Source organism: Coregonus clupeaformis, chromosome 3, assembly GCF_020615455.1.
Source record: "Coregonus clupeaformis isolate EN_2021a chromosome 3, ASM2061545v1, whole genome shotgun sequence".
Lineage (NCBI taxonomy): Eukaryota > Metazoa > Chordata > Actinopteri > Salmoniformes > Salmonidae > Coregonus > Coregonus clupeaformis.
In genome coordinates this window covers 11,852,154-11,878,260 of record NC_059194.1, presented here as the reverse complement: position 1 = coordinate 11,878,260, position 26,107 = coordinate 11,852,154, and the positions used below count along the sequence as shown (strand labels likewise).

At 45.7% G+C, this 26,107-nt stretch overlaps 1 protein-coding gene across 6 annotated transcripts in view; it reads left to right on the top strand.

Moving 5' to 3' along the window:
* Window positions 1–26,107, top strand: part of LOC121540621 (LIM domain-binding protein 2) — a 121,235-nt gene that overhangs the window by 6,676 nt on the left and 88,452 nt on the right. For all 6 annotated transcript variants that reach the window (XM_041849666.2, XM_041849658.2, XM_041849652.2 and 3 more), the window contains exon 2: window positions 13,484–13,586. In XM_041849666.2, the coding sequence (XP_041705600.1) occupies window positions 13,484–13,586 (103 nt within the window). The remainder of the gene's footprint in view (window positions 1–13,483; window positions 13,587–26,107) is intronic.

The window sequence follows — 26,107 nt, the reverse complement described above, 5'->3', positions numbered from 1 at the left end:
AGGCATTGGTTCGAGGGGGCAAAACACCCTTTCCTCATCTGGACGGACCACCGTAACCTGGAGTACATCCGGGCAGCGAGGAGGCTGAATCCTCGCCAGGCCAGGTGGGCCCTATTCTTCACCCGGTTTGATTTCACTCTTTCATACATCCCTGGTACGAAGAACGTGAAGGCAGACGCGCTGTCCCGGCTGTATGACACAGAGGAGAGGCCCAGAGACAACACTCCCATACTGCCGGCCTCCTGCATTGTGGCACTGGTAGTATGGGCGATGGACGCGGATATAGATCAGGCATTACGCACGGATCCCTCTCCACCTCAGTGTCCAGATGGGCTGCAGTACGTGCCTGCTCTTATCCGTCATCGTCTGATCTACTGGGCACACACGTCACCCTCCTCTGGTCACCCAGGTATCGGCCGCACAGTGCGCTGCCTGAGCGGAAAGTACTGGTGGCCTACCTTGGCTAAGGACGTGAGGGTGTACGTCTCCTCCTGCTCGGTGTGCGCACAGAGTAAGGCACCTAGGCACCTCCCAGCGGGTAAGCTACAACCGTTACCAGTTCCACAACGACCATGGTCTCACCTTAGCATAGATTTTCTAACTGATCTTCCCCTCTCCCAAGGTAACACCACCATCCTGGTCGTTGTGGAACGCTTCTCCATGTCCTGCCGCCTCCTTCCTCTGCCCAGTCCTCCCATGGCCCTGCAGACTGCGGAGGCCCTGTTTACTCACGTCTTCCGGCACTACGGGGTACCAGAGGATATAGTGTCTGACCGAGGTCCCCAGTTCACGTCCAAGGTCTGGATGGCATTCATGGAACGTCTGGGGGTCTCGGTCAGCCTGACCTCTGGGTTCCACCCCGAGAGTAATGGGCAGGTGGAACGGGTAAATCAGGACGTGGGTAGGTTCCTGCGGTCCTACATCCAGGACCGGCCGGGGGAGTGGTCGGTGTTCTTGCCATGGGCAGAATATGCCCAGAACTCTCTCCGCCACTCCTCCGCTAACCTAACGCCTTTCCAGTGTGTTCTAGGTTACCAACAGGTTCTGGCACTGTGGCACCAGAGCCAGACCGAGGCTCCTGTGGTGGATGACTGGTTTTGGTGCGCGGAGGAGTCGTGGGATACTGCCCACGTTCACCTCCAACGCGCCGTGCGGCATCAGTAGGCCAACGCTGACCGCCACCGCAGTGAGGCCCTGGCGCTGCTGGAGCCGCGTGTCAAAGGGGGGATACTGTTACTTCCGCCGAGGCTGCCTCCCCTCCTTGTTCGGGCAGGTTTCGGCATTCGTCGTCACCGGCTTACTAGCTGCTGCCAATCCATTTATCATCACTTGTCTTGTCTAATTAATCACACACACCTGGTCCTTATCCCCAATTAGTCATTGTATAAGTGTTCCCTCTGCTTCCTTGTCTGTGTGGGTGATTGTTTGTAGTGAGCTGTGTGTAGCTCGGTTGAGCTACCCTTACCTTGTTGTTGCCAGGGTAGTATTTTCCCCTGTGCCTGAGTTTTGTTGTCGCATGCTTGCGCAACTGTTTATCGACGGAATAAACTCTTTGGATGCGTATTACTCTCCTGCGCCTGACTCCTTCTATCACACGCACCACATTTATCCCTGAAATTTTCCAAATAATCAGTTTCAGGTTCAGTCATATAAAACAGAATTGGATTTGAATAAACATCAATAAGTCATAATAAGCTTACAATTTCTATTGTATCGTCTTACAATCATAAACTCTGTTTTTGGCTTTCATCATGATTACCTTTGAATGAATCACAATAGGTAAGACTGTAAACTGTATTAGGAATCCACAATGATAGATGACTGGAAGTTTACTAATGACTAAACACCATCACTTGTTCTTCAACACATGGCTCGCCATTGTCCTATTACCTTTCATTTTACACAGCGAACCTTTTCTGACCTACCAATCAAAACAGCCTTTGATTGTTATGTGACCGTATATGTACGGTTTGACCGCATTGATTACGGACCGTCGCTCAGGGGCCACTGGCCTCCGTATGAAGCATCTCCGCACACTCACACACACACATACACGTCTCTGCCGTGATTTAGGGGTTGTGGGGGAATCTGACACTTAAGCGGATATGCAAATGAGGAGTCAGATTACCATTCAGAGGAGGGGCCTGCTCGACCTCAGACGCTGTAAGGACATTAGCATAGAAGTCGTTAATATTCAGCGGGAGAGTGAGGGATGAAGCATAACGCTACAAGCGAGGAACTATAGGCGAGAGAAAGAGAGAGGGGGAGAGAAAGAGAGAGAGGGAGAGAAAGATAGAGAGGGAGGGAGAGGGAAGAAAACAAAAGCACTTTAATGGTAGCCTCGTATGAACCCTCCTGATCTCGAGAGCTTACATTCTGTGTGTAGCTAAACAGAATGTTTGTAGCAAAACAAAATGTAAGCTTGCGAGATCAGGATGATTCGTACGAGGCTACTTTAATGGAGGGTGCTAGAATAATATCGACCAGCATGATCTAATGTGTTCAGTTGGGAATGCAGTTATTTGAAGTTAAAAGATTCACCTGGATTTAGCCAGTGTGCCCAAACCTTAGCACTCCTGAGGTGGATTGTGTTTAGTTGGGTTTGGTGAAATCGAATCATTTACTTTTCCGTTGACTGACTGCTGGTTGACTGACTGTCTATTTGTTATGTAATCAGGTGGCCTGTTCCAAAATCAGCCCCTAGCCCCCTGTTCCCTAGGCATTTGTGTAGATCTGAATGGATTGGCTACTGTATAAGCATTAAGGCAAAAAGCCACCCCTCCCAGTCTATCAGACAGCACGTTGGGGTTATTACCATATTGCTTATACTTCTCAGATCTACATGATGTGCCCAGCGGTAGGGGATAGGGGTCCATGTCTAACTGAGCATTAGGTGATGGTTGTCAGTCCATTGCTTAAGGATACTGTACACTGCACTGCCCCCATCTGGGAATGACATTCCACCTTTTCTCAGAGTTAGATCACTTCATCCTCAGCCATGCAAGGGAATCCCCAGTATGTGGAAAACTTGCTCTGTTTACATGTGATTTGAGCAGCACATAAAAAGTGCACAAATTCCCATCCTAGGTGGGTCCTTCAGTACCTACCTGGCCTGAAATGGACAAATACCACAGACCAGGGGTTCTTCAACTTTTTCAGCCCGGAACCCAAATTAGAAATTCAGTGTTTTCCTGGGACCCAAGCTCATGAAAACACGCACCCTTTTGGGGGCCCAAAGTTTTAAAGGTAATTTCCTTGCTTTTCTACACATTTTGCCATGGGGCGTAAAGAAAATGTTGCTGTTTTAAAGCACATTTTCTGCAATTCTACACTTTAGTCCATGAGGCGGAGAGAAAATAGTGCAATTTTATAAAAACAAATAATGCAATTCTACTCATTTTGCCATGGGGCAGAGATAATTTATTTGCTGTTTTACACCTAATTTCCTGCAATTCTACCCATTTTGTGATGACTTATGCCATGTTAATATGATATCTGAGTGAGAGTGACTTAACAAAATGAATGGGGACACCCTGGAGGTGAGGGCCCCTGGGAAAGTGCCCTGTGTGCCCGGTCGGTATTCGGCCATGATTACTATGAGTTTAGATAGCTGGCTAGAATAACTTACCAATCTAAAAAATGGTAGCTGGCATGGCTAATTGAGTGACTGTCGGTGACTGCCATAACAAGAGAAAAACTGCTGATGCACAACCAAATTTCTAAATTGCAACTTGTGTATTTTACTATTCTAACTCTCAGCAGTAAGTTGAAGTCCCCAACAGTTCCTAAATATATATATATATATATATATATATATATATATCATTCTATAATACTTTTTTTACTCTGACATGTCGCGACCCACCATTAACATGTTTGCGACCCACTTTGGATCGCGACCCATACTTTAAGAAAGGCTGTAATAGACAAGTTGGCCATTTGCTCTAGCCTGCCTGGAGTTCTAGATGGGCAGGGCTTGCAGTTTTGAGCCTCTATTGGTTCTTTAAGACAGGCAAGCTCAATTAAGCAATCTAATCCTAAAATCTAAATCTCTTAATCTTAATCAGATAAAGTATTTGAAATTATTTCAAATAGTATTTGAACCCAAGTCTGATGCTAATCCATGTAGCCAGTATCAGATGGAGGTAGAGGATGTTCCCAGATAATAGTTACATGTCTAACTCCAAAAGAAAAGTTTGCCCAAACAATGAGGTGTTGGTCCAGCCAGCAGGAAGCTTGGACAATGGTCCCATCTTTTTCCTGTCACTTTCCTACAGTTCCCATAGTTCCTTCCAGGGTACAGATAAGACACAGGGACCTATTCCATTCACTTCCTGTTCCAGTTTGATGAATTTCTGTACTTCATGATCATAATGATGAATGTGAATGTGGATGATGTATTGTATTGATGAGGCCACATAGCCCACAAACATGGCTGTCCCTAATTGATTCCTTCTATGTATTTTAACTTGTTAGTTCATTACTAATGGCATACTATTGTATAAGGCTAATTATTCTCTCTGACATATTAGAGACATATTAGTCTACCGTTATGTAGAATGGCCATATACAGGTGTTGTCATTAAACCACATTGCTGACTATTCCCACCAGAAACATAGGAAAAACATATGAAGACAGCTTACAGCTGGAGTTAAATGTATTGGCATAATAACTAGGCTCGTCTTCACAATGTACACTGATATCAGGAGATCAGCTGATGAACTAAACACTATACCAATGATACCACAGTACTCACAAAGCGATATGAGTAAAAGTGGCGTTGAGTTTGATGAGGCAACCAGCTGCGTGTTTATTGGTCCAATTAGTGCATGCTGATGTGTTGTCTAGGACCCACTGATGCATCGTGGGTAGTGGCCATGCGAAAGCACAGTGGCTTTTCAAGGACACAGCATTTCTCTAGCATTTGCATAATGTAAGGTGGTATCCCTAATGCAGCTACAATTCCTGTTTACTTACTGCTTTGTACCACGGTAAACAGCTTTAGAAAAAGATATCAACATTGCTAACTGTACAGGCATACGGAATTCATGTACATTATAATGCAACCTTTTTTGTATGGTTTGGATAATGAAAGTATCTTTTCACTCCTCAGATACACTTCAGATATGTACACTACCTTGAAAATGTCTCTATGCATCACCACCATGCCTTTCACACATTTAAAGGGAAATTCTGCCACTTTTCAACCTCATTTATCATCTCCAGCACCATACCAGTGTCTACATATGTGAAAACTGCGTGTTTCTATGATCTGTGGTTAAAAAGATACGAAGAAAGGTCCTAAAAAATGCTTATCTGTGACATCACAGGGTAGGATTAAAAGTAAGAGAAACTGTGATTATTTTCTTAACCCCCCCCCATGATAGCCCATAGAGCTATCCTCACTATGGTGTCCCACTAATCCTTTAGCTTGCCCATAAATATATCCTCATTATGGTGTCCCACTAATCATTTAGCTAGCCCATAGAGCTATCCTCACTATGGTGTCCCACTAATCCTTTAGCTAGCCCATAGAGCTATCCTCACTATGGTGTCCCACTAATCCTTTAGCTAGCCCATAGATCTATCCTCACTATGGTGTCACACTAATCCTTTAGCTAGCCCATAGATCTATCCTCACTATGGTGTCCCACTAATCCTTTAGCTAGCCCATAGATCTATCCTCACTACAGCTAGCGAAGCTCCGCCGGCTTGTCAGGTAGTCAGCTAGTCTGGTAGTCAGCTAGTCAGGTATTCAGGTAGTCAGGTAGTCAGCTATTCAGCTAGTCAGGTATTCAGGTACTCAGCTAGTCAGGCAGTCAGCTATTCAGGTAGTCAGCTAGTCAGGTATTCAGGTAGTCAGGTAGTCAGCTATTCAGCTAGTCAGGTATTCAGGTAGTCCGCTAGTCAGGTAGTCAGCTAGTCAGCTAGTCAGCTAGTCAGGTAGTCCACTAGCCAGCAAGTCAGGTAGTCAGGTAGTCAGCTAGTATGCTAATCAGCTAGTCCGATAGTCAGGTAGAGTAAATGAAGGCATGACACCAGTGTGTGGAGAGTTTCCCTCTGGTCCAGTGTGTGGAGAGTTTCCCCTCCAGTACAGTGTGTGGAAAGTTTCTGGTCCAGTGTGTGGAGAGTTTCTCCTCCAGTCCAGTGTGTGGAGAGTTTCTCCTCCAGTCCAGTGTGTGGAGAGTTTCTGGTCCAGTGTGTTGAGAGTTTCCGGTCCAGTATGTGGAGAGTTTCCCTCTGGTCCAGTGTGTGGAGAGTTTCCCCTCCGGTACAGTGTGTGGAAAGTTTCTGGTCCAGTGTGTGGAGAGTTTCCGGTCCAGTGTGTGGAGAGTTTATCCTCCGGTCCAGTGTGTGGAGAGTTTCTGGTCCAGTGTGTGGAGAGTTTCCGGTCCAGTATGTGGAGAGTTTCAGGTCCAGTGTGTGGAGAGTTTCCAGTCCAGTTTGTGGAGAGTTTCCAGTCCAGTGTGTGGAGAGTTTCTGGTCCAGTGTGTTGAGAGTTTCTCCTCCGGTGCAGTGTGCGGAGAGTTTCCGGTCCAGTGTGTGGAGAGTTTATCCTCCGGTCCAGTGTGTGGAGAGTTTCTGGTCCAGTAAATGAAGGCATGAAACCAGTGTGTGGAGAGTTTCCCTCTGGTCCAGTGTGTGGAGAGTTTCCCCTCCGGTACAGTGTGTGGAAAGTTTCTGGTCCAGTGTGTGGAGAGTTTCCGGTCCAGTGTGTGGAGAGTTTATCCTCCGGTCCAGTGTGTGGAGAGTTTCTGGTCCAGTAAATGAAGGCAAGAAACCAGTGTGTGGAGAGTTTCCCCTCCGGTACAGTGTGTGGAAAGTTTCTGGTCCAGTGTGTGGAGAGTTTCTGGTCCAGTGTGTGGATAGTTTCCGGTCCAGTGTGTGGAGAGTTTTTCCTCCAGTCCAGTGTGTGGAGAGTTTCTCCTCCAGTCCAGTGTGTGGAGAGTTTCTGGTCCAGTGTGTGGAGAGTTTCCGGTCCAGTATGTGGAGAGTTTCAGGACAAGTGTGTGGAGAGTTTCCAGTCCAGTGTGTGGAGAGTTCCCAGTCTAGTGTGTGGAGAGTTTCTCCTCCGGTGCAGTGTGCGGAGAGTTTCCGGTCCAGTGTGTGGAGAGTTTATCCTCCAGTCCAGTGTGTGTAGAGTTTCTGGTCCAGTGTGTGGAGAGTTTCTCCTCCAGTCCAGTGTGTGGAGAGTTTCAGGTCCAGTGTGTGGAGAGTTTCCGGTCCAGTGTGTGGAGAGTTTCAGGTCCAGTGTGTGGAGAGTTTTTCCTCCAGTCCAGTGTGTGGAGAGTTTCTCCTCCAGTCCAGTGTGTGGAGAGTTTCTGGTCCAGTGTGTGGAGAGTTTCCGGTCCAGTATGTGGAGAGTTTCAGGACAAGTGTGTGGAGAGTTTCCGGTCCAGTGTGTGGAGAGTTCCCAGTCTAGTGTGTGGAGAGTTTCTCCTCCGGTGCAGTGTGCGGAGAGTTTCCGGTCCAGTGTGTGGAGAGTTTATCCTCCAGTCCAGTGTGTGGAGAGTTTCTGGTCCAGTGTGTGGAGAGTTTCTCCTCCAGTCCAGTGTGTGGAGAGTTTCAGGTCCAGTGTGTGGAGAGTTTCCGGTCCAGTGTGTGGAGAGTTTCAGGTCCAGTGTGTGGAGAGTTTCCGGTCCAGTGTGTGGAGAGTTTCTCGTCCGGTCCAGTGTGTGGAGAGTTTCCGGTCCAGTGTGTGGAGAGTTTCCGGTCCAGTGTGTGGAGAGTTTCAGGTCCAGTGTGTGGAGAGTTTCCGGTCCAGTGTGTGGAGAGTTTCCGGTCCAGTGTGTGGAGAGTTTCCGGTCCAGTGTGTGGAGAGTTTCTCCTCCGGTCCAGTGTGTTGAGAGTTTCCGGTCCAGTGTGTGGAGAGTTTCCAGTCCAGTGTGTGGAGAGTTTCAGGTCCAGTGTGTGGAGAGTTTCTCCTCCGGTCCAGTGTGCATAGAGTTTCGGGTCCAGTGTGTGGAGAGTTTCCGTTTCAGTGTGTGGAGAGTTTCCAGTCCAGTGTGTGGAGAGTTTCCGGCCAGTGTGTTCAGAGTTTCCGCTCCAGTGTGTGGAGAGTTTCTCCTCCGGTCCAGTGTGCGGAGAGTTTCCGGTCCAGTGTGTGGAGAGTTTCCGGTCCAGTGTGTGGAGAGTTTCAGGTCCAGTGTGTGGAGAGTTTCCGGTCCAGTGTGTGGAGAGTTTCCGGTCCAGTGTGTGGAGAGTTTCCGGTCCAGTGTGTGGAGAGTTTCTCCTCCGGTCCAGTGTGTTGAGAGTTTCCGGTCCAGTGTGTGGAGAGTTTCCAGTCCAGTGTGTGGAGAGTTTCAGGTCCAGTGTGTGGAGAGTTTCTCCTCCGGTCCAGTGTGCATAGAGTTTCGGGTCCAGTGTGTGGAGAGTTTCCGTTTCAGTGTGTGGAGAGTTTCCAGTCCAGTGTGTGGAGAGTTTCCGGCCAGTGTGTTCAGAGTTTCCGCTCCAGTGTGTGGAGAGTTTCTCCTCCGGTCCAGTGTGCGGAGAGTTTCCGGTCCAGTGTGTGGAGAGTTTCCGGTCCAGTGTGGAGAGTTTATCCTCCGGTCCAGTGTATGGAGAGTTTCCGGTCTAGTGTGTGGAGAGTTTCCGGTCCAGTGTGTGGAGAGTTTCCGGTCCAGTGTGTGGAGAGTTTATTCTCCGGTCCAGTGTGTGGAGAGTTTCAGCTCCAGTGTGTGGAGAGTTTCAGGTCCAGTTTGTGGAGAGTTTCCGGTCCAGTGTGTGGAGAGTTTCCGGTCCAGTGTGTGGAGAGTTTCTCTTCCGGTCTAGTGTGTGGAGAGTTTCAGGTCCAGTGTGTGGAGAGTTTCCGGTCCAGTGTGTGGAGAGTTTCTCCTCCGGTCCAGTGTGTGGAGAGTTTCAGCTCCAGTGTGTGGAGAGTTTCAGGTCCAGTGTGTGGAGAGATTCCGGTCCAGTGTGTGGAGAGTTTCCGGTCCAGTGTGTGGAGAGTTTCTCCTCCGGTCCAGTGTGTGGAGAGTTTCCGGTCCAGTGTGTGGAGAGTTTCTCCTCCGGTCCAGTGTGTTGAGAGTTTCCGGTCCAGTGTGTGGAGAGTTTCCAGTCCGGTGATGCATGGAGGAGAAGGAGGTAGTGTATTGAAGAAGGTCTGGACAGCTGTTGTGTGGGATAGGTAGATTTAGATGAGATGTTAAAGAGAGAGGGGAGTGTGGCAGAGTTGTCAAGTGTTGATTGTTTCATATAGAATTGGTTTGGGATTTGTTTTATTTGCTTACAGGCAGCTGACCTGACTGGATAGTGTGTCTTTCTATCTAGCAGAGATCAGAACTACAGTATACAATAAAACACAGTCTACTTTACATAGTGTATGTTTTTTACACCAATACACACATGGACTGCAATTCAATATATCTTCAGGAAAAGGCTACTGTTGAAATTGTTTATACCAGAAGGCCTATATGTTGCTTTGGGGGCCTTTGTGCCCCGCCTGGAAATCAAACTAGGGGAAACACTGCCATGCACATACTTACTGTGATGTAAGCGTCAGCCGAGGGAACCAAAGATAGACCACTTACATTTACATTTTAGTCATTTAACAGACGCTCTTATCCAGACCACTGTTCTGTATTTCATTCTCAACTCTGCTCTTTCTTGAACCAGAGGCCCTGTTTGTATGGTTGAATGCCAGAGCAAAATGTCAATGGACCTCCTGAATGGAACATATTGAGTCGAAACTGACTCACCAACATAGAACTCCATTTTGTAAAGTAACAGGAGCTTAAGAAGGGGATGTTGAAGGGATGTATCCACCAGTTTACATGAAATAGGACATCTGACTTTTATCCAATCCCCTCACCTGTTATTTGACAAAGGGAAAAGGTTATATAGACTAAGTAATGATTTAAATCGACACACTAGAGGAAAACATCATTCTGTATGTTTTCTACTCCTAGTTCATTTTACTACTAACACAATATTTACCTTCTGTTATCTACAGTGGGGGAAAAAAGTATTTAGTCAGCCACCAATTGTGCAAGTTCTCCCACTTAAAAAGATGAGAGAGGCCTGTAATTTTCATCATAGGTACACGTCAACTATGACAGACAAAATGAGGAAAAAAAATCCTGAAAATCACATTGTAGGATTTTTTATGAATTTATTTGCAAATTATGGTGGAAAATAAGTATTTGGTCAATAACAAAAGTTTCTCAATACTTTGTTATATACCCTTTGTTGGCAATGACACAGGTCAAACGTTTTCTGTAAGTCTTCACAAGGTTTTCACACACTGTTGCTGGTATTTTGGCTCATTCCTCCATGCAGATATCCTCTAGAGCAGTGATGTTTTGGGGCTGTCGCTGGGCAACACAGACTTTCAACTCCCTCCAAAGATTTTCTATGGGGTTGAGATCTGGAGACTGGCTAGGCCACTCCAGGACCTTGAAATGCTTCTTACGAAGCCACTCCTTCGTTGCCCGGGCGGTGTGTTTGGGATCATTGTCATGCTGAAAGACCCAGCCACGTTTCATCTTCAATGCCCTTGCTGATGGAAGGAGGTTTTCACTCAAAATCTCACGATACATGGCCCCATTCATTCTTTCCTTTACACGGATCAGTCGTCCTGGTCCCGTTGCAGAAAAACAGCCCCAAAGCATGATGTTTCCACCCCCATGCTTCACAGTAGGTATGGTGTTCTTTCGATGCAACTCAGCATTCTTTGTCCTCCAAACACGACGAGTTGAGTTTTTACCAAAAAGTTATATTTTGGTTTCATCTGACCATATGACATTCTCCCAATCCTCTTCTGGATCATCCACATGCACTCTAGCAAACTTCAGACGGTCCTGGACATGTACTGGCTTAAGCAGGGGGACACGTCTGGCACTGCAGGATTTGAGTCCCTGGTGGCGTAGTGTGTTACTGATGGTAGGCTTTGTTACTTTGGTCCCAGCTCTCTGCAGGTCATTCACTAGGTCCCCCCGTGTGGTTCTGGGATTTTTGCTCACCGTTCTTGTGATAATTTTGACCCCACGGGGTGAGATCTTGCGTGGAGCCACAGATCGAGGGAGATTATCAGTGGTCTTGTATGTCTTCCATTTCCTAATAATTGCTCCCACAGTTGATTTCTTCAAACCAAGCTGCTTACCTATTGCAGATTCAGTCTTCCCAGCCTGGTGCAGGTCTACAATTTTGTTTCTGGTGTCCTTTGACAGCTCTTTGGTCTTGGCCATAGTGGAGTTTGGAGTGTGACTGTTTGAGGTTGTGGACAGGTGTCTTTTATACTGATAACAAGTTCAAACAGGTGCCATTAATACAGGTAACGAGTGGAGGACAGATGAGCCTCTTAAAGAAGAAGTTACAGGTCTGTGAGAGCCAGAAATCTTGCTTGTTTGTAGGTGACCAAATACTTATTTTCCACCATAATTTGCAAATAAATTCATTAAAAATCCTACAATGTGATTTTCTGGAGAAAAAAATTCTCAATTTGTCTGTCATAGTTGACGTGTACCTATGATGAAAATTACAGGCCTCTCTCATCTTTTTAAGTGGGAGAACTTGCACAATTGGTGGCTGACTAAATACTTTTTTTCCCCACTGTATATGGAAATGTGATACAATGTTCAGGCCTTTACACCACGAAGACCATCAATGTTGTTGAATGGCAATAAAGTTAAAGTTAAAGCCGCCGACCATACTGAAAGTGTTATTGAATGGAGAGGCTTGTCATCAGAGAGGGGAGACAGTGAATGAGAGAAAAAGAGAGAGTGTGTGTGTGTGAGAGAAAGAGAGGGGGGGGACTGCCTTGTTGACCCTGGTTCTACTCTCACTCCCTGAAGGCCCCTCACAGGACAGGATTATCTGCTGAGGTCATTCAGCCTGCTGAGTGTGACTAATCAGAATCTGTCTCACACACACACACGCGTGCAAATACTCACACACCCACACACACACACACACCGAAAAGACAGCCATGCAGATAAACACTTATTGATGCAATTTATCTCTCTCTCTCCCTCTCCCTCCCTCCCAAAATGTCCTTAATTTTGGGTCAGTCACAGTGATCAGGTATTCTGTCACTGTGTACTCTCTGTTTAGGGACAAATAGCATTCCAGTTTGCTCTGTTTTTTTGTAAATTCTTTCTAATGTGTCAAGTAATTATCTTTTTGTTTTCTCCTGATTTGGTTGGGTCTAATTGTGTTGCTGTCCTGGGGCTCTCTCGCTCTCTTTCTCTCTCTCTCGCTCTCTCTCTCTCTCTCTCTCTCTCTCTCTCTCTCTCTCTCACCCCCCCCCTCTCTCTCTCTCATACACATTTCTCAACAAGCTCATCCAGTGCTGTCCCAGTGGAGGCCTCGTCAGTCGCGTGTGTGACCATTGTTGTTGATTATCCTCCAGTGGAACCCTGCTGTGCTAGGCATCCATGCCCCCTATCCCACCACCATACCACCCTGTCCTCCTGTCCCCTGGGGGACTCCATCCACTGACAGTTGCCTGGCACTAGCCCAATCACACACACCACACAAAGACTCCTGTTGAGTCAATCATTACTACTCCCAGTGTGTGATATAATGCAATGATGGCGCAGCAGTGGGTGTATCTGGGTCAGAATTAAGAAACATAGTTTGCGTGCTCTAAATTTGGGTAGTGGTGGTGCAGCGAAGATAAATATGTGACTGTGCAGAAATGGACAGATGAGAGTGTATAATTTTTCATAGGGGGAAACCGCACTTCTAGTATGTATCCAGATTAGAATCAGATTAGGGTGTGTTGGTTACAACATGGTTAACACCTCCGATACAGCAGTGCAGTTTATCTCAATCTGTAATTGATTGAATCCCAGCCCTTAAGGTATCATAGGCCTATCACTAGGTTTATCACCAATCTCTGAGCCAGGGATGTTGATGCTGCTTCACCAGCGGACGCTCTCTTCCCAGGTCATAATCATGTATTGATTCACCTACTAAATGAACTGCAGGAGTTCTATCCCCTCCCTCTCTCCCTCCATCCCCTCCCTATATCACACACACCTCCAGACCTGCTGATATGAAGCACATTGCATTGTCCTCCGAGGTCCTTGGGGTCAGCACATATTGGACTTGACGCTAGGCGATGTTGACATGGATAATTGTAAACATCTGGAAGGGTCCAGCGATCCCTCAGTGGAGCAACGAATGAAAGCCTCTCAATCTGTCCTAACATGTCGGGTGAAATCAACATCACGCGTCACATGGGGTCGTCGACGGTTACAGTACATTATCTAGTAAATGATGGTGTCATGTTCCCCGGAGTGGCAGGTGAAAGGGTACAACGTTTTGCCTGTTAGTGATAGCAAAATTATTTCAATATCATGATGTTGTGTACAGTGGTGGATGTCCTGGGTTGATGCGTGATGTACTTATCATGGAGCAAAGAGATTGTGGGGGAATACGTAGATAGTATACCATCTGTTGTTTCCATAAAATATGTTCTGTGCAACAAAGCAAATTATATGATAATATTTGATCAACTTTCTTCTCTCTCTCTTTCAGGAGAGTGACAGTCTGTGGTGGGATGCGTTTGCCACAGAGTTCTTTGAGGAGGACGCAACACTGACCCTCTCCTTCTGCCTGGAGGATGGACCAAAGAGATACAGTAAGACTACACTACCCACAATACACCTGCTTTACCAACTGTCCTCTGTTCAGTAGCTCACTTCCTACCTGCTGTCATGCCTTTCTCTAGCAATTTACTGGGGGGAGGGGTGGTTCAAAATAGGGGAGGGTGGTCAAACTTTTTTGCTTTGGAGAGGGTTGTGTGTTTTTTTTAGTGGGCACAGGGGAGGGTAGTGTGTTTTTCTCCAGGTTCACATTCACTCTTTTGCAGGTTTTACTATATATTTTCTTCCATCCTAGCCAAATTTATCATCAAGGTGTTTTGGTACTTCCCTTATGCACTACGCTTTTCCCTGTACTAATTTTTACTATACCACAGGTCAGTATAGTCTAACGGTCTATCCTGCCATCTATCCACCATTCATAGTGACAATAGCGGTAGGTGGATCATTGTCCAGATCTGCAATATGCTAACTAGCAATCATACCACACATTAAAACCTTAAAAGCTGCATACATTTTTTTTATATGAATTGAATAGCTGATAGGCAGCGGAGATACCAGGTGCATCATTGCGCATGAAAGAACAGTGAAGGCATGAGACAAAGCTCAAAAATGTTTAGCGACAATACAATTATCCTACCTAGACTAGCCTACAACACTACAATGCAATGAATAACTGCATTATTATTTTCAAGTGAGTACAACATTCTAGCCAACTCTAGGCTGCAGTGAAAACGCCATTTGAATAACGGCACCAAAGTCATGTTATTTGAATGTTTCATTCGATGTGGATCAGTTGTGGGTCTACTCTGGACAGTTGATAAGGTCTAGAAAGGCACAGTAGCAGGCCAGTCTGGCTGTATTTTTACTTCTGATACTGAGATGCGCTGTCTGTTGCTGGATCATCATTCTCTCAAGTCGTCCTATAACAATGTGGCCACATATGTTCCCGGCAAGCCCAGTTATTCAGGAAAGCTTAATGCACACTCTGCCTCCTCTCCAATCCGAGCGGCTATTCCTCACGCACCTAGAACGCTTCAATATAGCCTAAATATAACTTTTTTTTGTGTGGCATAAACACAACCAGTCACAATGTTTTCAACTGATTAGCCTACTTCAAAAGTCTCCTGTATGCATACGCTCGTTCATCCAAAATATAAGCTTGATGCTCCTTTCAATACATATCGAGGGTCTTATTCTGGTGATGTGATGATCAATGCTTGGCTGCCATTTGACAAATAAAAATGATCTCGCACTTTTGTCGATAATAATCTCATCATGTAGTAGGCTATAACTGCACTGAATCTGCAAGCTGTTGGCTAGAGCACACGTGACAATACCAGAGTTGGCACATTCGCTATACCTACGCAACAATTTTTGTGACAAAACCATCAGTACGCCTACATTTATATTTTAGTCATTTAGCAGACGCTCTTATCCAGAGCGACTTACAGTTAGTTAGTGAGTGCATACATTTTCATAGAGCCTAGAGTTGAAAATGCGATGTAAATCCATTTAACTTGTATTTTTTATTCAGTACATGGGAATTTAACCTCAAAAAGTATTTTTATGTGCACTACGTATTTACGCACATACTTTTATCTGCAACAAGTCAATTTGATGGAAACACAACTCTGATGGGAAAATGCTCTAGGGTTTCCCTTAGCCGGTAGGCTAATTGCGGATTTTGGCCAATAAAAAAATTAAAAGCCCCCCAAAAAAATTGTAGTAGGCCAAATTGTCCAGGAGAGGCTGTTTATCATAGCCTACACCCTGAATTCGCGCTTCAGCACCATTCTCTCAGGCCTTGGGCGCATGTGCACCTGCTACAAAGGAGAGAGAGACCGAGAGAGGAGCCTTGGCCTAGGCTACTGCTATTGTGAAGATGGAGGCCTTTTTCATTGAAGTAAAATGAAAGTTAGAGGAAAAAGAGCATGCCTATAGTGAAAAGCCTACAAGGGGAATTTAAGTTTTAATATTGTAGTGTACTAAGATGTGAAGAATGCAGTCTACTGTGCAACTCCCTATTCAGGTAGGATGACATTTTGGAACTTACAGTTATTTATAATAATTTGTTTTATCATTATTATTGTATATCATTGTTATTATTGTAAGCCTATTTATTAATCTTTAAATATGCAAAACATGTTTTGTTTAATTCTGTTGAGACATTTTCATTGGCTAAATTAAATTTGATCTGTCTTTTTAATTGTGTGCTCCATATTTAGTTTAAAATAGGTTATAAGTAGGTCTGTTGTAAAATACATATAATTAGCCTATTTCTGTCATTTGTTGGGTATAGTAGGCACTTGCCTTTGTTGGTCATTGCTGCAATATATCCTGTTCAAAACGTTTGTGAAGGTGTAAACCAGTTCACAAGTGTTTTGTTTCATTCTTTTGAGCCATTTTATGGCCAAAATTAAGTTCCAACTAATGCTGTGTTTGCAGCAATATAATAGCCTGCTCGTACTTTTCCCTATAAACAATGGCTTGACTTACTTTTGATGTGTGACCCACCACCTGGATGTTGCAAAATCTGAAATTGTGTTTTTTACATTGGATAAAAGCAGAGACTCAGAGCTAGAAAATGGTATATCATACACTACAGTTGAGGAACAATGGGAAAGTAATTATGCTTTGAAAGTTGCTCAACTTGTAACCTCACTTTTGAGAAAATGGCCCTTGAATGTTTTGGTACACCTACTGGAGAGCTCTTATTTGTCTACACCAGCATCGTTCACACCCTCTAAAGCCTTAGCCCCACCCATCTCTTTAAGGATTCACATGTGAGAGCATGTGCTAAACAGAGTTAACGGTGTAATAAACAACCAAAGATTTCAAGACTAAAAGTGGTAAAAGTAGTAGCCTACAATAAGGAAAAACTCAGGGTAAAAATGCACTTTATCTAGGCCTTGGCCTATATCCTAATCTGACTTCGAAATATTACTACACAGATCATACACCTAACTGAAAATGTAGCTAGACTCTTACCCGTATACTGTACATGAATGAACGCTTCACGGCAGACTGGAACCATTTTTTTTTTTTTGAGAACTCTGTTTATTAAGTTTTACACACACACAGACAAGACAAAGCAATATAAATAATATACTCAACTAGACAAAAATACAAATAATACATATAAAAAAAAAATAACTTTAAAGATACCATACTTTAGACAAGTTAAACACACCAGGCAGAAGGCTACAAAAGGTTAAAGGGCAATCTATAGTATAGGGACAGAGCAAACACCTCACCATTGTTCCTGTAAACAGTTAAGGGATGGGGTGGAGAAATGCAACCACTCACAGACAGTCAAGGCCACAGACCAATCATGACTGGAACCATTTAACTCTGTTTTGTTTGTAACTACATCTTGTTTGGCCAGCGTTGTGTTAACTCAATCCGGTTCACACTGACCGTGGCATGTGCAGAACGTAGCCCATCACAACTTTTTCCAACTGATCTGTCGATAGCGCCTGCTAAAATCAGGGCATCAATGTTGTTGAGGAAAGTAGCAAAACTTTTGTAGTTCTCGATGGCTAACATTATATCTTTCAAAACATCCGCGGTAGAAAGTATTATCTACACATACTGAGCAGCTCACGTTATAGACAGAAGCATGCTACATGGCAGACCAATCCGAACTCATCTCTCTGCATGTCCAGCCCATCCATTATCTCAGCCAATCATGGCTAGCGGGAAGGTTCCTGTCTTTTACCATGGCTAAACCAACTAGGCTCATAATTAAAATAAATTATTCGTATTTACAGATGGAATAAAAGTTTGTTATTAAGGCACATGAAAGTTCACATGTTCCAGAAGGAATTTCTGCAACAACAAAAAAACGTTTTGATAAAAATCAAAGACATTCCAATGCCTCTCCTGTGAAGTAGTGACTTGCGACATACGCCTAGCTTCCTGAAACGGGTCACATATTACCCTAATCAAGTTTAGAAACTTTTGTGAAGGTTTGGTGTGGATATTATTTAGCTTTAGCTACTGCAAGCCTATGATATGAAGGCAGTGTGCACCGGCAATCCAACTGACTCTGACAGTTGATCTTGAGGTGAGGAATAATGTTTCAGGCCTACCAGAGTTGCTCCTGTAATCTAACAATATAATGCTTATCTTTATACAAAATATTCGGATCATAACGAATTAGCCTCCTTCTGTACATCTATATCTGTAGAGCAAACGCAGTAGCCATCTGACATAAAGAAATGCATGTCGGTGTCGTAGCATGCCGCCGGCATATCTCTATCTCTCTGGGGATAGGCCTAAGCTTCTCTTCCTTCATATAGGCTATATATATATATTTTATATTAATATCATACAGTGGACACCTAAGCCTATAGGCCTATGCATGCAATGCCCTGATGCATTTAGTGCTCAAATCTCCGACAGCTGAACCATGTGGTGGACAATTATTGTTTTAGGAAAGTAGCCTAAAAAACAATTTTATTGGCTATAAAGTTTTGCATATTCTACACATTGAAACACAAGGAATAGTGTTTTTGTAATTTGTTATAGGCTGTTTTTTAAGGACACGTAAATGTGGCTAATTTGGTCAACATCCCTCGTTTATTGATGGCTCTGGCTGTGCCAAGTCTGATCTGAATGCATGTGTCCGGTACATTTCTCAAATATCTGGTCAATTAAAATCTTCCCAGTCATGTTGTCCGGTGCCACATTTTCCTAAAGGAAACCCTGAAATGTGAATATTGTTTCTATGCAGATCTTAGAATATTTGCATGAAAATCTGTCGCCAATTGGATGGAAACCTATAGACACCCTAAAGACTCTGGCAAGTGCGCTAGTCCAGTGTCACTTTGATTATGCCTGCACGTCATGGTTCACCAGCAGCCCCAAACATCTACAGAATAAGCTACAGACTGGGGTAGAATATTTTCCCGGTATTTTACAAATGTTCCATCCCGAGAATAATCCCTTTTCTCCAAGGTATTTCCCACCCAAACCAGAAGTGTCATTCTAAAGCATATAAAGCATATTAATATGTCTGGATTTGATTAGAGCTTTGATCGGCATGGAAAGTCAAGTCTGATGCTACCTGAGCCTGATGAGCCATACATTAAATACATTTTATGAGCCCTACATTAAAGACATGTTATGAGCCCAAGCCCAAAAAAGCCCAAATAATTGTGTCGTTATCCAATACATATAGCCTATTATATAGGCTACCGCACATTACGCACGACAGAAAAACATAAAAGCCCATAGATATAGCTATGTAAAAAAATTAAGCAAGATGGAGATGTGTAAATTAGACGTGCATTCAGTCCTTATATTACTATATACAAATGTAGGGACCACAATGGAAATAGGTCGCCGACTTTATTGTGCAATCCCTGTCACTTTAAAAATTATTTGTGACAAATAAAATCAATCAATCCAAACTGTGCAGAGGCAATTTGATGAATGGAAATAGACATCTGTTACAAAACACCAAATAGTTTAATGACATTCACAGATTGTCAAGCCAAGCCTTCAATACTTGGTAAGCCAACAAGGTAGGGGGGATGTGTTTTCTGTTTGTCCAGATTGACATAGCCTATTTATTATGGTGTTGAAAACGTAAACCATGTCGGTATGTTTTGTTTATTGGTTGTGTGGTGCATTGGAGTGTGAGAGGAGTTTAGCCACATTAACCTTATCATCACACCATCTAGGATCCAAATTCACGTGTGTCTGCCTTGATGTTCATAAAACTCCACGGACCCCCTCTTTTGCAGTGGAACCTGGAACGATATGTGACCACTTGGTCACGGCGACACCGTTCTTCAGAGGAAACCCAAACCGGAGTGTCCACCACAAAGCCCAAGGAGCCTGACCCTCTCTGGAAGTTACAGTAGCCCTGCTTGGTATATTTAGCTTACATTGGCTATTAGTTGAGACACAGGGCCTGTTCTAGCTTGGTATGTTAGGGTGGGCAATTGGAAATGTGATTTGGGCCAAGTTGAAGGCAATAATGCATTAAGGTGATAGTTTATTCAGATGCATGAATACACCACACCAAAATATTGATTTTATGGCTGTTTTAAAATGAATTTCCAGCAATTCTACGTAGTAATGATTTATGTTCACTACTTGGTCAATTGATTTGATAGTATGTTTAATCTAGGCAAATACATTCTATGAATCGATAGTTCACCTCTCTGTTTTATTTTATTCTGTAATAGGGTATATTGTGTTCAAGCTAATCAAATCAGCGTTTATTTAAGATACAGCGTAGTGTAAGATATACAATACAATGAAAAGCCTACTCACAATAATGCTATCCTCACAGACAGTGCAATGATATTAAGATATATGTGTATGTATTTACATTAGGCTATAGCCAACAAATAGCTATACCACGTAGTCGTAGGCTATTAGGCTATTAGGCTATACCGCAAATTATTGTTGTTTCTTCCTGAACTGGTCGAATGGTAGAGCTTGTCACGCCCTGGCTCTGGGGACTATGTTATGTTGAGCCAGGGTGTGTAAGTCTATGTTTAATTTTCTATGTTGGTCTGAGTGACTCCCAATCAGAGGCAACGAGTGTCAGCTGGGTGTCTCTGATTGGGAGCCATATTTAACTGTTTGTCTTGCACTTTGTGTTTTGTGGTTTCTTGTTCCTTTTGGTTTGTGTATCGAAGGACTTCACGTTTCGTTCTTTGTTTTGATCGTGTGATCTAGTCAATAAATATAAATATGTTCACCCGCAACGCTGCGCCTTGGTCCTCTCTGTTTGACGAGCGTGACAGAAGAAACCACCTTAACCAGACCAAGCAGCGTGTTCAGGAGCCATCGCTGGCAGATCTCCGTGGCAACCTCGACTGGATCAAGCAGCGTGACGAGGAGAGAGGATGGACGTGGGAGGAGATGATTGCGAGTCTGGCAAGAGGGAGGAGAGACCCCCAGGAAATTTTTAGGGGGGGGCTCACTACGTCGGGCCAGCAGGTGTACTGGGTAGAGGCGGTGCAAAGCGTTGGCAGAGAAGGCCGCCAGGTTAGGGGGCCACTGGGCACAGAGGAGAGGGAAAGTGTGGAGGCACGGCGAGAGGTACTGGGGTGTGTTACCAGTCCGGTCCGGCCCGTTCCTGATCCCTGCGTGGGGCCAGTGGTGTGTGTCCCCAGTACGGTCCGGCCTGTTCCTGCCATTCCCACCAAGTCAGTGGTGCGCGTCGTCAGCCCGGCCCGGCCTGTTCCCGCCATTCCCACCAAGTCTGTGGTGCGCGTCGCCAGCCCAGTCCGGCCCATCCAAGCTTCCCGCACCAAGCCAGTGGTGTGCGTCGTCAGCCCTGTCCGGCCCGTTCCTGCTCTCCGCACCAAGTCTGTGGTGTGCGTCGCCAGCCCGGTCCGGCCCGTCCAAGCTCCCCGCACCGGGTCAGTGGTGCGCGTCGTCAGCCCGGTCCGGCTCATTCCTGCTCCCCGCACTAAGTCAGGGGTGCGCTTCGTCAGCCCGGTCCGCCCGTTTCTCCTCCACGCATCAAGCCAGGGGTGTGCATCGTCAGTCCAGCACAACCCGTGCCTGGGTCATGTCCGGAGCCGGATCCGCCGCGAGGCGGAGTGCCCACCCGGTCCCTCCCCTGTTGTGGTTGTTTGCGCGGCCGGAGTCCGCGCCTTTGGGGAGTACTGTCACGCCCTGGCTCTGAGGACTATGTTATGTTGAGCCAGGGTGTGTAAGTCTATGTTTAATTTTCTATGTTGGTCTGAGTGACTCCCAATCAGAGGCAACGAGTGTCAGCTGGGTGTCTCTGATTGGGAGCCATATTTAACTGTTTGTCTTGCACTTTGTGTTTTGTGGTTTCTTGTTCCTTTTGGTTTGTGTATCGAAGGACTTCACGTTTCGTTCTTTGTTTTGATCGTGTGATCTAGTCAATAAATATAAATATGTTCACCCGCAACGCTGCGCCTTGGTCCTCTCTGTTCGACGAGCGTGACAGAAGAAACCACCTTAACCAGACCAAGCAGCGTGTTCAGGAGCCATCGCTGGCAGATCTCCGTGGCAACCTCGACTGGATCAAGCAGCGTGACGAGGAGAGAGGATGGACGTGGGAGGAGATGATTGCGAGTCTGGCAAGAGGGAGGAGAGACCCCCAGGAAATTTTTTAGGGGGGCTCACGACGGCGGGCCAGCAGGTGTCTGGGTTAGAGCGGTGCAAAGCGTTGGCAGAGAAGGCCGCCAGGTTAGGGGGCCACTGGGCACAGAGGAGAGGGAAAGTGTGGAGGCACGGCGAGAGGTACTGGGGTGTGTTACCAGTCCGGTCCGGCCCGTTCCTGATCCCTGCGTGGGGCCAGTGGTGTGTGTCCCCAGTACGGTCCGGCCTGTTCCTGCCATTCCCACCAAGTCAGTGGTGCGCGTCGCCAGCCCGGCCCGGCCTGTTCCCGCCATTCCCACCAAGTCTGTGGTGCGCGTCGCCAGCCCAGTCCGGCCCATCCAAGCTTCCCGCACCAAGCCAGTGGTGTGCGTCGTCAGCCCTGTCCGGCCCGTTCCTGCTCTCCGCACAAGTCTGTGGTGTGCGTCGCCAGCCCGGTCCGGCCCGGCCCAAGCTCCCGCACCGGGTCAGTGGTGCGCGTCGTCAGCCCGGTCCGGCTCATTCCTGCTCCCCGCACCAAGTCAGGGGTGCGCCCGTCAGCCCGGTCCGGCCCGTTCCTCCTCCACGCATCAAGCCAGGGGTGTGCGTCGTCAGTCCAGCACAACCCGTGCCTGGGTCGTGTCCGAGCCGGATCCGCCGCCGAGGCGGAGTGCCCACCCGGTCCCTCCCCTGTTGTGGGTTGTTTGCGCGGCCGGAGTCCGCGCCTTTGGGGGTACTGTCACGCCCTGGCTCTGGGGACTATGTTATGTTGAGCCAGGGTGTGTAAGTCTATGTTTAATTTTCTATGTTGGTCTGAGTGACTCCCAATCAGAGGCAACGAGTGTCAGCTGGGTGTCTCTGATTGGGAGCCATATTTAACTGTTTGTCTTGCACTTTGTGTTTTGTGGTTTCTTGTTCCTTTTGGTTTGTGTATCGAAGGACTTCACGTTTCGTTCTTTGTTTTGATCGTGTGATCTAGTCAATAAATATAAATATGTTCACCCGCAACGCTGCGCCTTGGTCCTCTCTGTTCGACGAGCGTGACAGAGCTATCCTTCAGCTATCATGCCAATCGTTTAAATTAACACTCATTAGGATCTGTTGCCTACACCTAATAGTCCTAATCATCACTTATAATTATTATTACAAATAGAAGATTATCACTTCTCACAATGGTTATCATTTAGTAAAGTTAGATCAAAGCTGAATCAATGTCTCGCAAGATCACATAATGATTCATTAGCATTTTACATAACAGAACTGAATATAATAGCTTAGCATAGTAGACCTATAACGTTACTGTTACACCAAAAACACCTCCTCATTTCTAATGAGATTTCAGGATGGTTAGCATTCATGATTGACAGTGATGATGGCCTATATCGTAATGAGGTGTGCCTAACATGATGATTGAGGGTATTAAAAATATAACATTTTCTTGAGACAATATGTGTGGGTATAGGCAGATGTTGCAATTGTTGGATGCATTTTATATAGTGATATAGAATTATACACTGCTCAAAAAAATAAAGGGAACACTAAAATAACACATCCTAGATCTGAATGAATGAAATAATCTTATTAAATACTTTTTTCTTTACATAGTTGAATGTGCTGACAACAAAATCACACAAAAATTATCAATGGAAATCAAATGTATCAACCCATGGAGGTCTGGATTTGGAGTCACCCTCAAAATTAAAGTGGAAAACCACACTACAGGCTGATCCAACTTTGATGTAATGTCCTTAAAACAAGTCAAAATGAGGCTCAGTAGTGTGTGTGGCCTCCACGTGCCTGTATGACCTCCCTACAACGCCTGGGCATGCTCCTGATGAGGTGGCGGATGGTCTCCTGAGGGATCTCCTCCCAGACCTGGACTAAAGCATCCGCCAACTGCTGGACAGTCTGTGGTGCAACGTGGCGTTGGTGGATGGAGCGAGACATGATGTCCCAGATGTGCTCAATTGGATTCAGGTCTGGGGAACGGGCGGGCCAGTCCATAGCATCAATGCCTTCCTCTTGCAGGAACTGCTGACACACTCCAGCCACATGAGGTCTAGCATTGTCTTGCTTTAGGAGGAACCCAGGGCCAACCGCACCAGCATATGGTCTCACAAGGGGTCTGAGGATCTCATCTCGGTACCTAATGGCAGTCAGGCTACCTGAGGGCTGTGCGGCCTACATGGAGGGCTGTGCGGCCCCCCAAAGAAATGCCACCCCACACCATGACACCCACCGCCAAACCGGTCATGCTGGAGGATGTTGCAGGCAGCAGAATGTTCTCCACAGCGTCTCCAGACTCTGTCACGTCTGTCACATGTGCTCTGTGTGAACCTGCTTTCATCTGTGAAGAGCACAGGGCGCCAGTGGCGAATTTGCCAATCTTGGTGTTCTCTGGCAAATGCCAAACGTCCTGCACGGTGTTGGGCTGTAAGCACAACCCCCACCTGTGGACGTCGGGCCCTCATACCACCCTCATGGAGTCTGTTTCTGACCGTTTGAGCAGACACATGCACATTTGTGGCCTGCTGGAGGTCATTTTGCAGGGCTCTGGCAGTGCTCCGCCTGCTCCTCCTTGCACAAAGGCGGAGGTAGCAGTCCTGCTGCTGGGTTGTTGCCCTCCTACGGCCTCCTCCACGTCTCCTGATGTACTGGCCTGTCTCCTGGTAGCGCCTCCATGCTCTGGACACTACGCTGACAGACACAGCAAACCTTCTTGCCACAGCTCGCATTGATGTGCCATCCTGGATGAGCTGCACTACCTGAGCCACTTGTGTGGGTTGTAGACTCCGTCTCATGCTACCACTAGAGTGAAAGCACCGCCAGCATTCAAAAGTGACCAAAACATCAGCCAGGAAGCATAGGAACTGAGAAGTGGTCTGTGGTCACCACCTGCAAAACCAGTCCTTTATTGGGGGTGTCTTGCTAATTGCCTATAATTTCCACCTGTTGTCTATTCTATTTGCACAACAGCATGTGAAATGTATTGTCAATCAGTGTTGCTTCCTAAGTGGACAGTTTGATTTCACAGAAGTGTGATTGACTTGGAGTTACATTGTGTTGTGTAAGTGTTCCCTTTATTTTTTTGAGCAGTGTATATTCAATAGGCTACATCTGTCGGTACAAACTTTAATCGAGGAAATTATGACATCATTTACATTTTTATATAGCACTAAACCACTGCTAGGGAGTGACCGGGACAGAGCCCAGAACATATACACATCTCAAGGAACCTTACATATGCCATTAAGCAGACACGTTTAACCAAAGCAACATACAGTCATGCGTGCATAGATTTTACATACTAGTGGTCCCGGGAATCGAACCCACTATCCTGACAGAGGACCATGTTCTACTAACTGAGCTACAGAGGACCATGCTCTACTAACTGAACTACAGAGGACCATGCTCTACTAGCTGAACTACAGAGGACCATGCTCTACTAACTGAACTACAGAGGACCATGCTCTACTAACTGAACTACAGAGGACCATGCTCTACTAACCGAACTACAGAGGACCATGCTCTACTAACTGAGCTACAGAGGACCATGCTCTACTAACTAAGCTACAGAGGACCATGCTCTACTAATTGAGCTACAGAGGACCATGCTCTACTAACTGAGCTACAGAGGACCATGCTCTACTAACTGAACTACAGAGGACCATGCTCTACTAACTGAGCTACAGAGGACCATGCTCTACTAACTGAGCTACAGAGGACCATGCTCTACTAACTGAACTACAGAGGACCATGCTCTACTAACTGAACTACAGAGGACCATGCTCTACTAACTGAGCTACAGAGGACCATGCTCTACTAACTGAACTACAGAGGACCATGCTCTACTAACTGAGCTACAGAGGACCATGCTCTACTAACTGAACTACAGAGGACCATGCTCTACTAACTGAGCTACAGAGGACCATGCTCTACTAACTGAGCTACAGAGGACCATGCTCTACTAACTGAACTACAGAGGACCATGCTCTACTAACCGAACTACAGAGGACCATGCTCTACTAACCGAACTACAGAGGACCATGCTCTACTAACTGAACTACAGAGTAGCCTTGTGGGTTACATAGTGTAAATAAGTAGTTTAATTCAGAGCTGATCTTGTTTTTACACAAACAACACAATACATGACATTACACCAACACAACACAATACATTACACCAATACTACACAATACATCACATTACACCAACACAATACATGACATTACACCAACACAATACATGACATTACACCAACACAATACATTACATTACACCAACACAATACATCACATTACACCAACACAATATATTACATTACACCAACACTACACAATACATGACATTACACCAACACAATACATGACATTACACCAACACAATATATTACATTACACCAAAACTACACAATACATCACATTACACCAACACAATACATCACATTACACCAACACAATACATCACATTACACCAACAC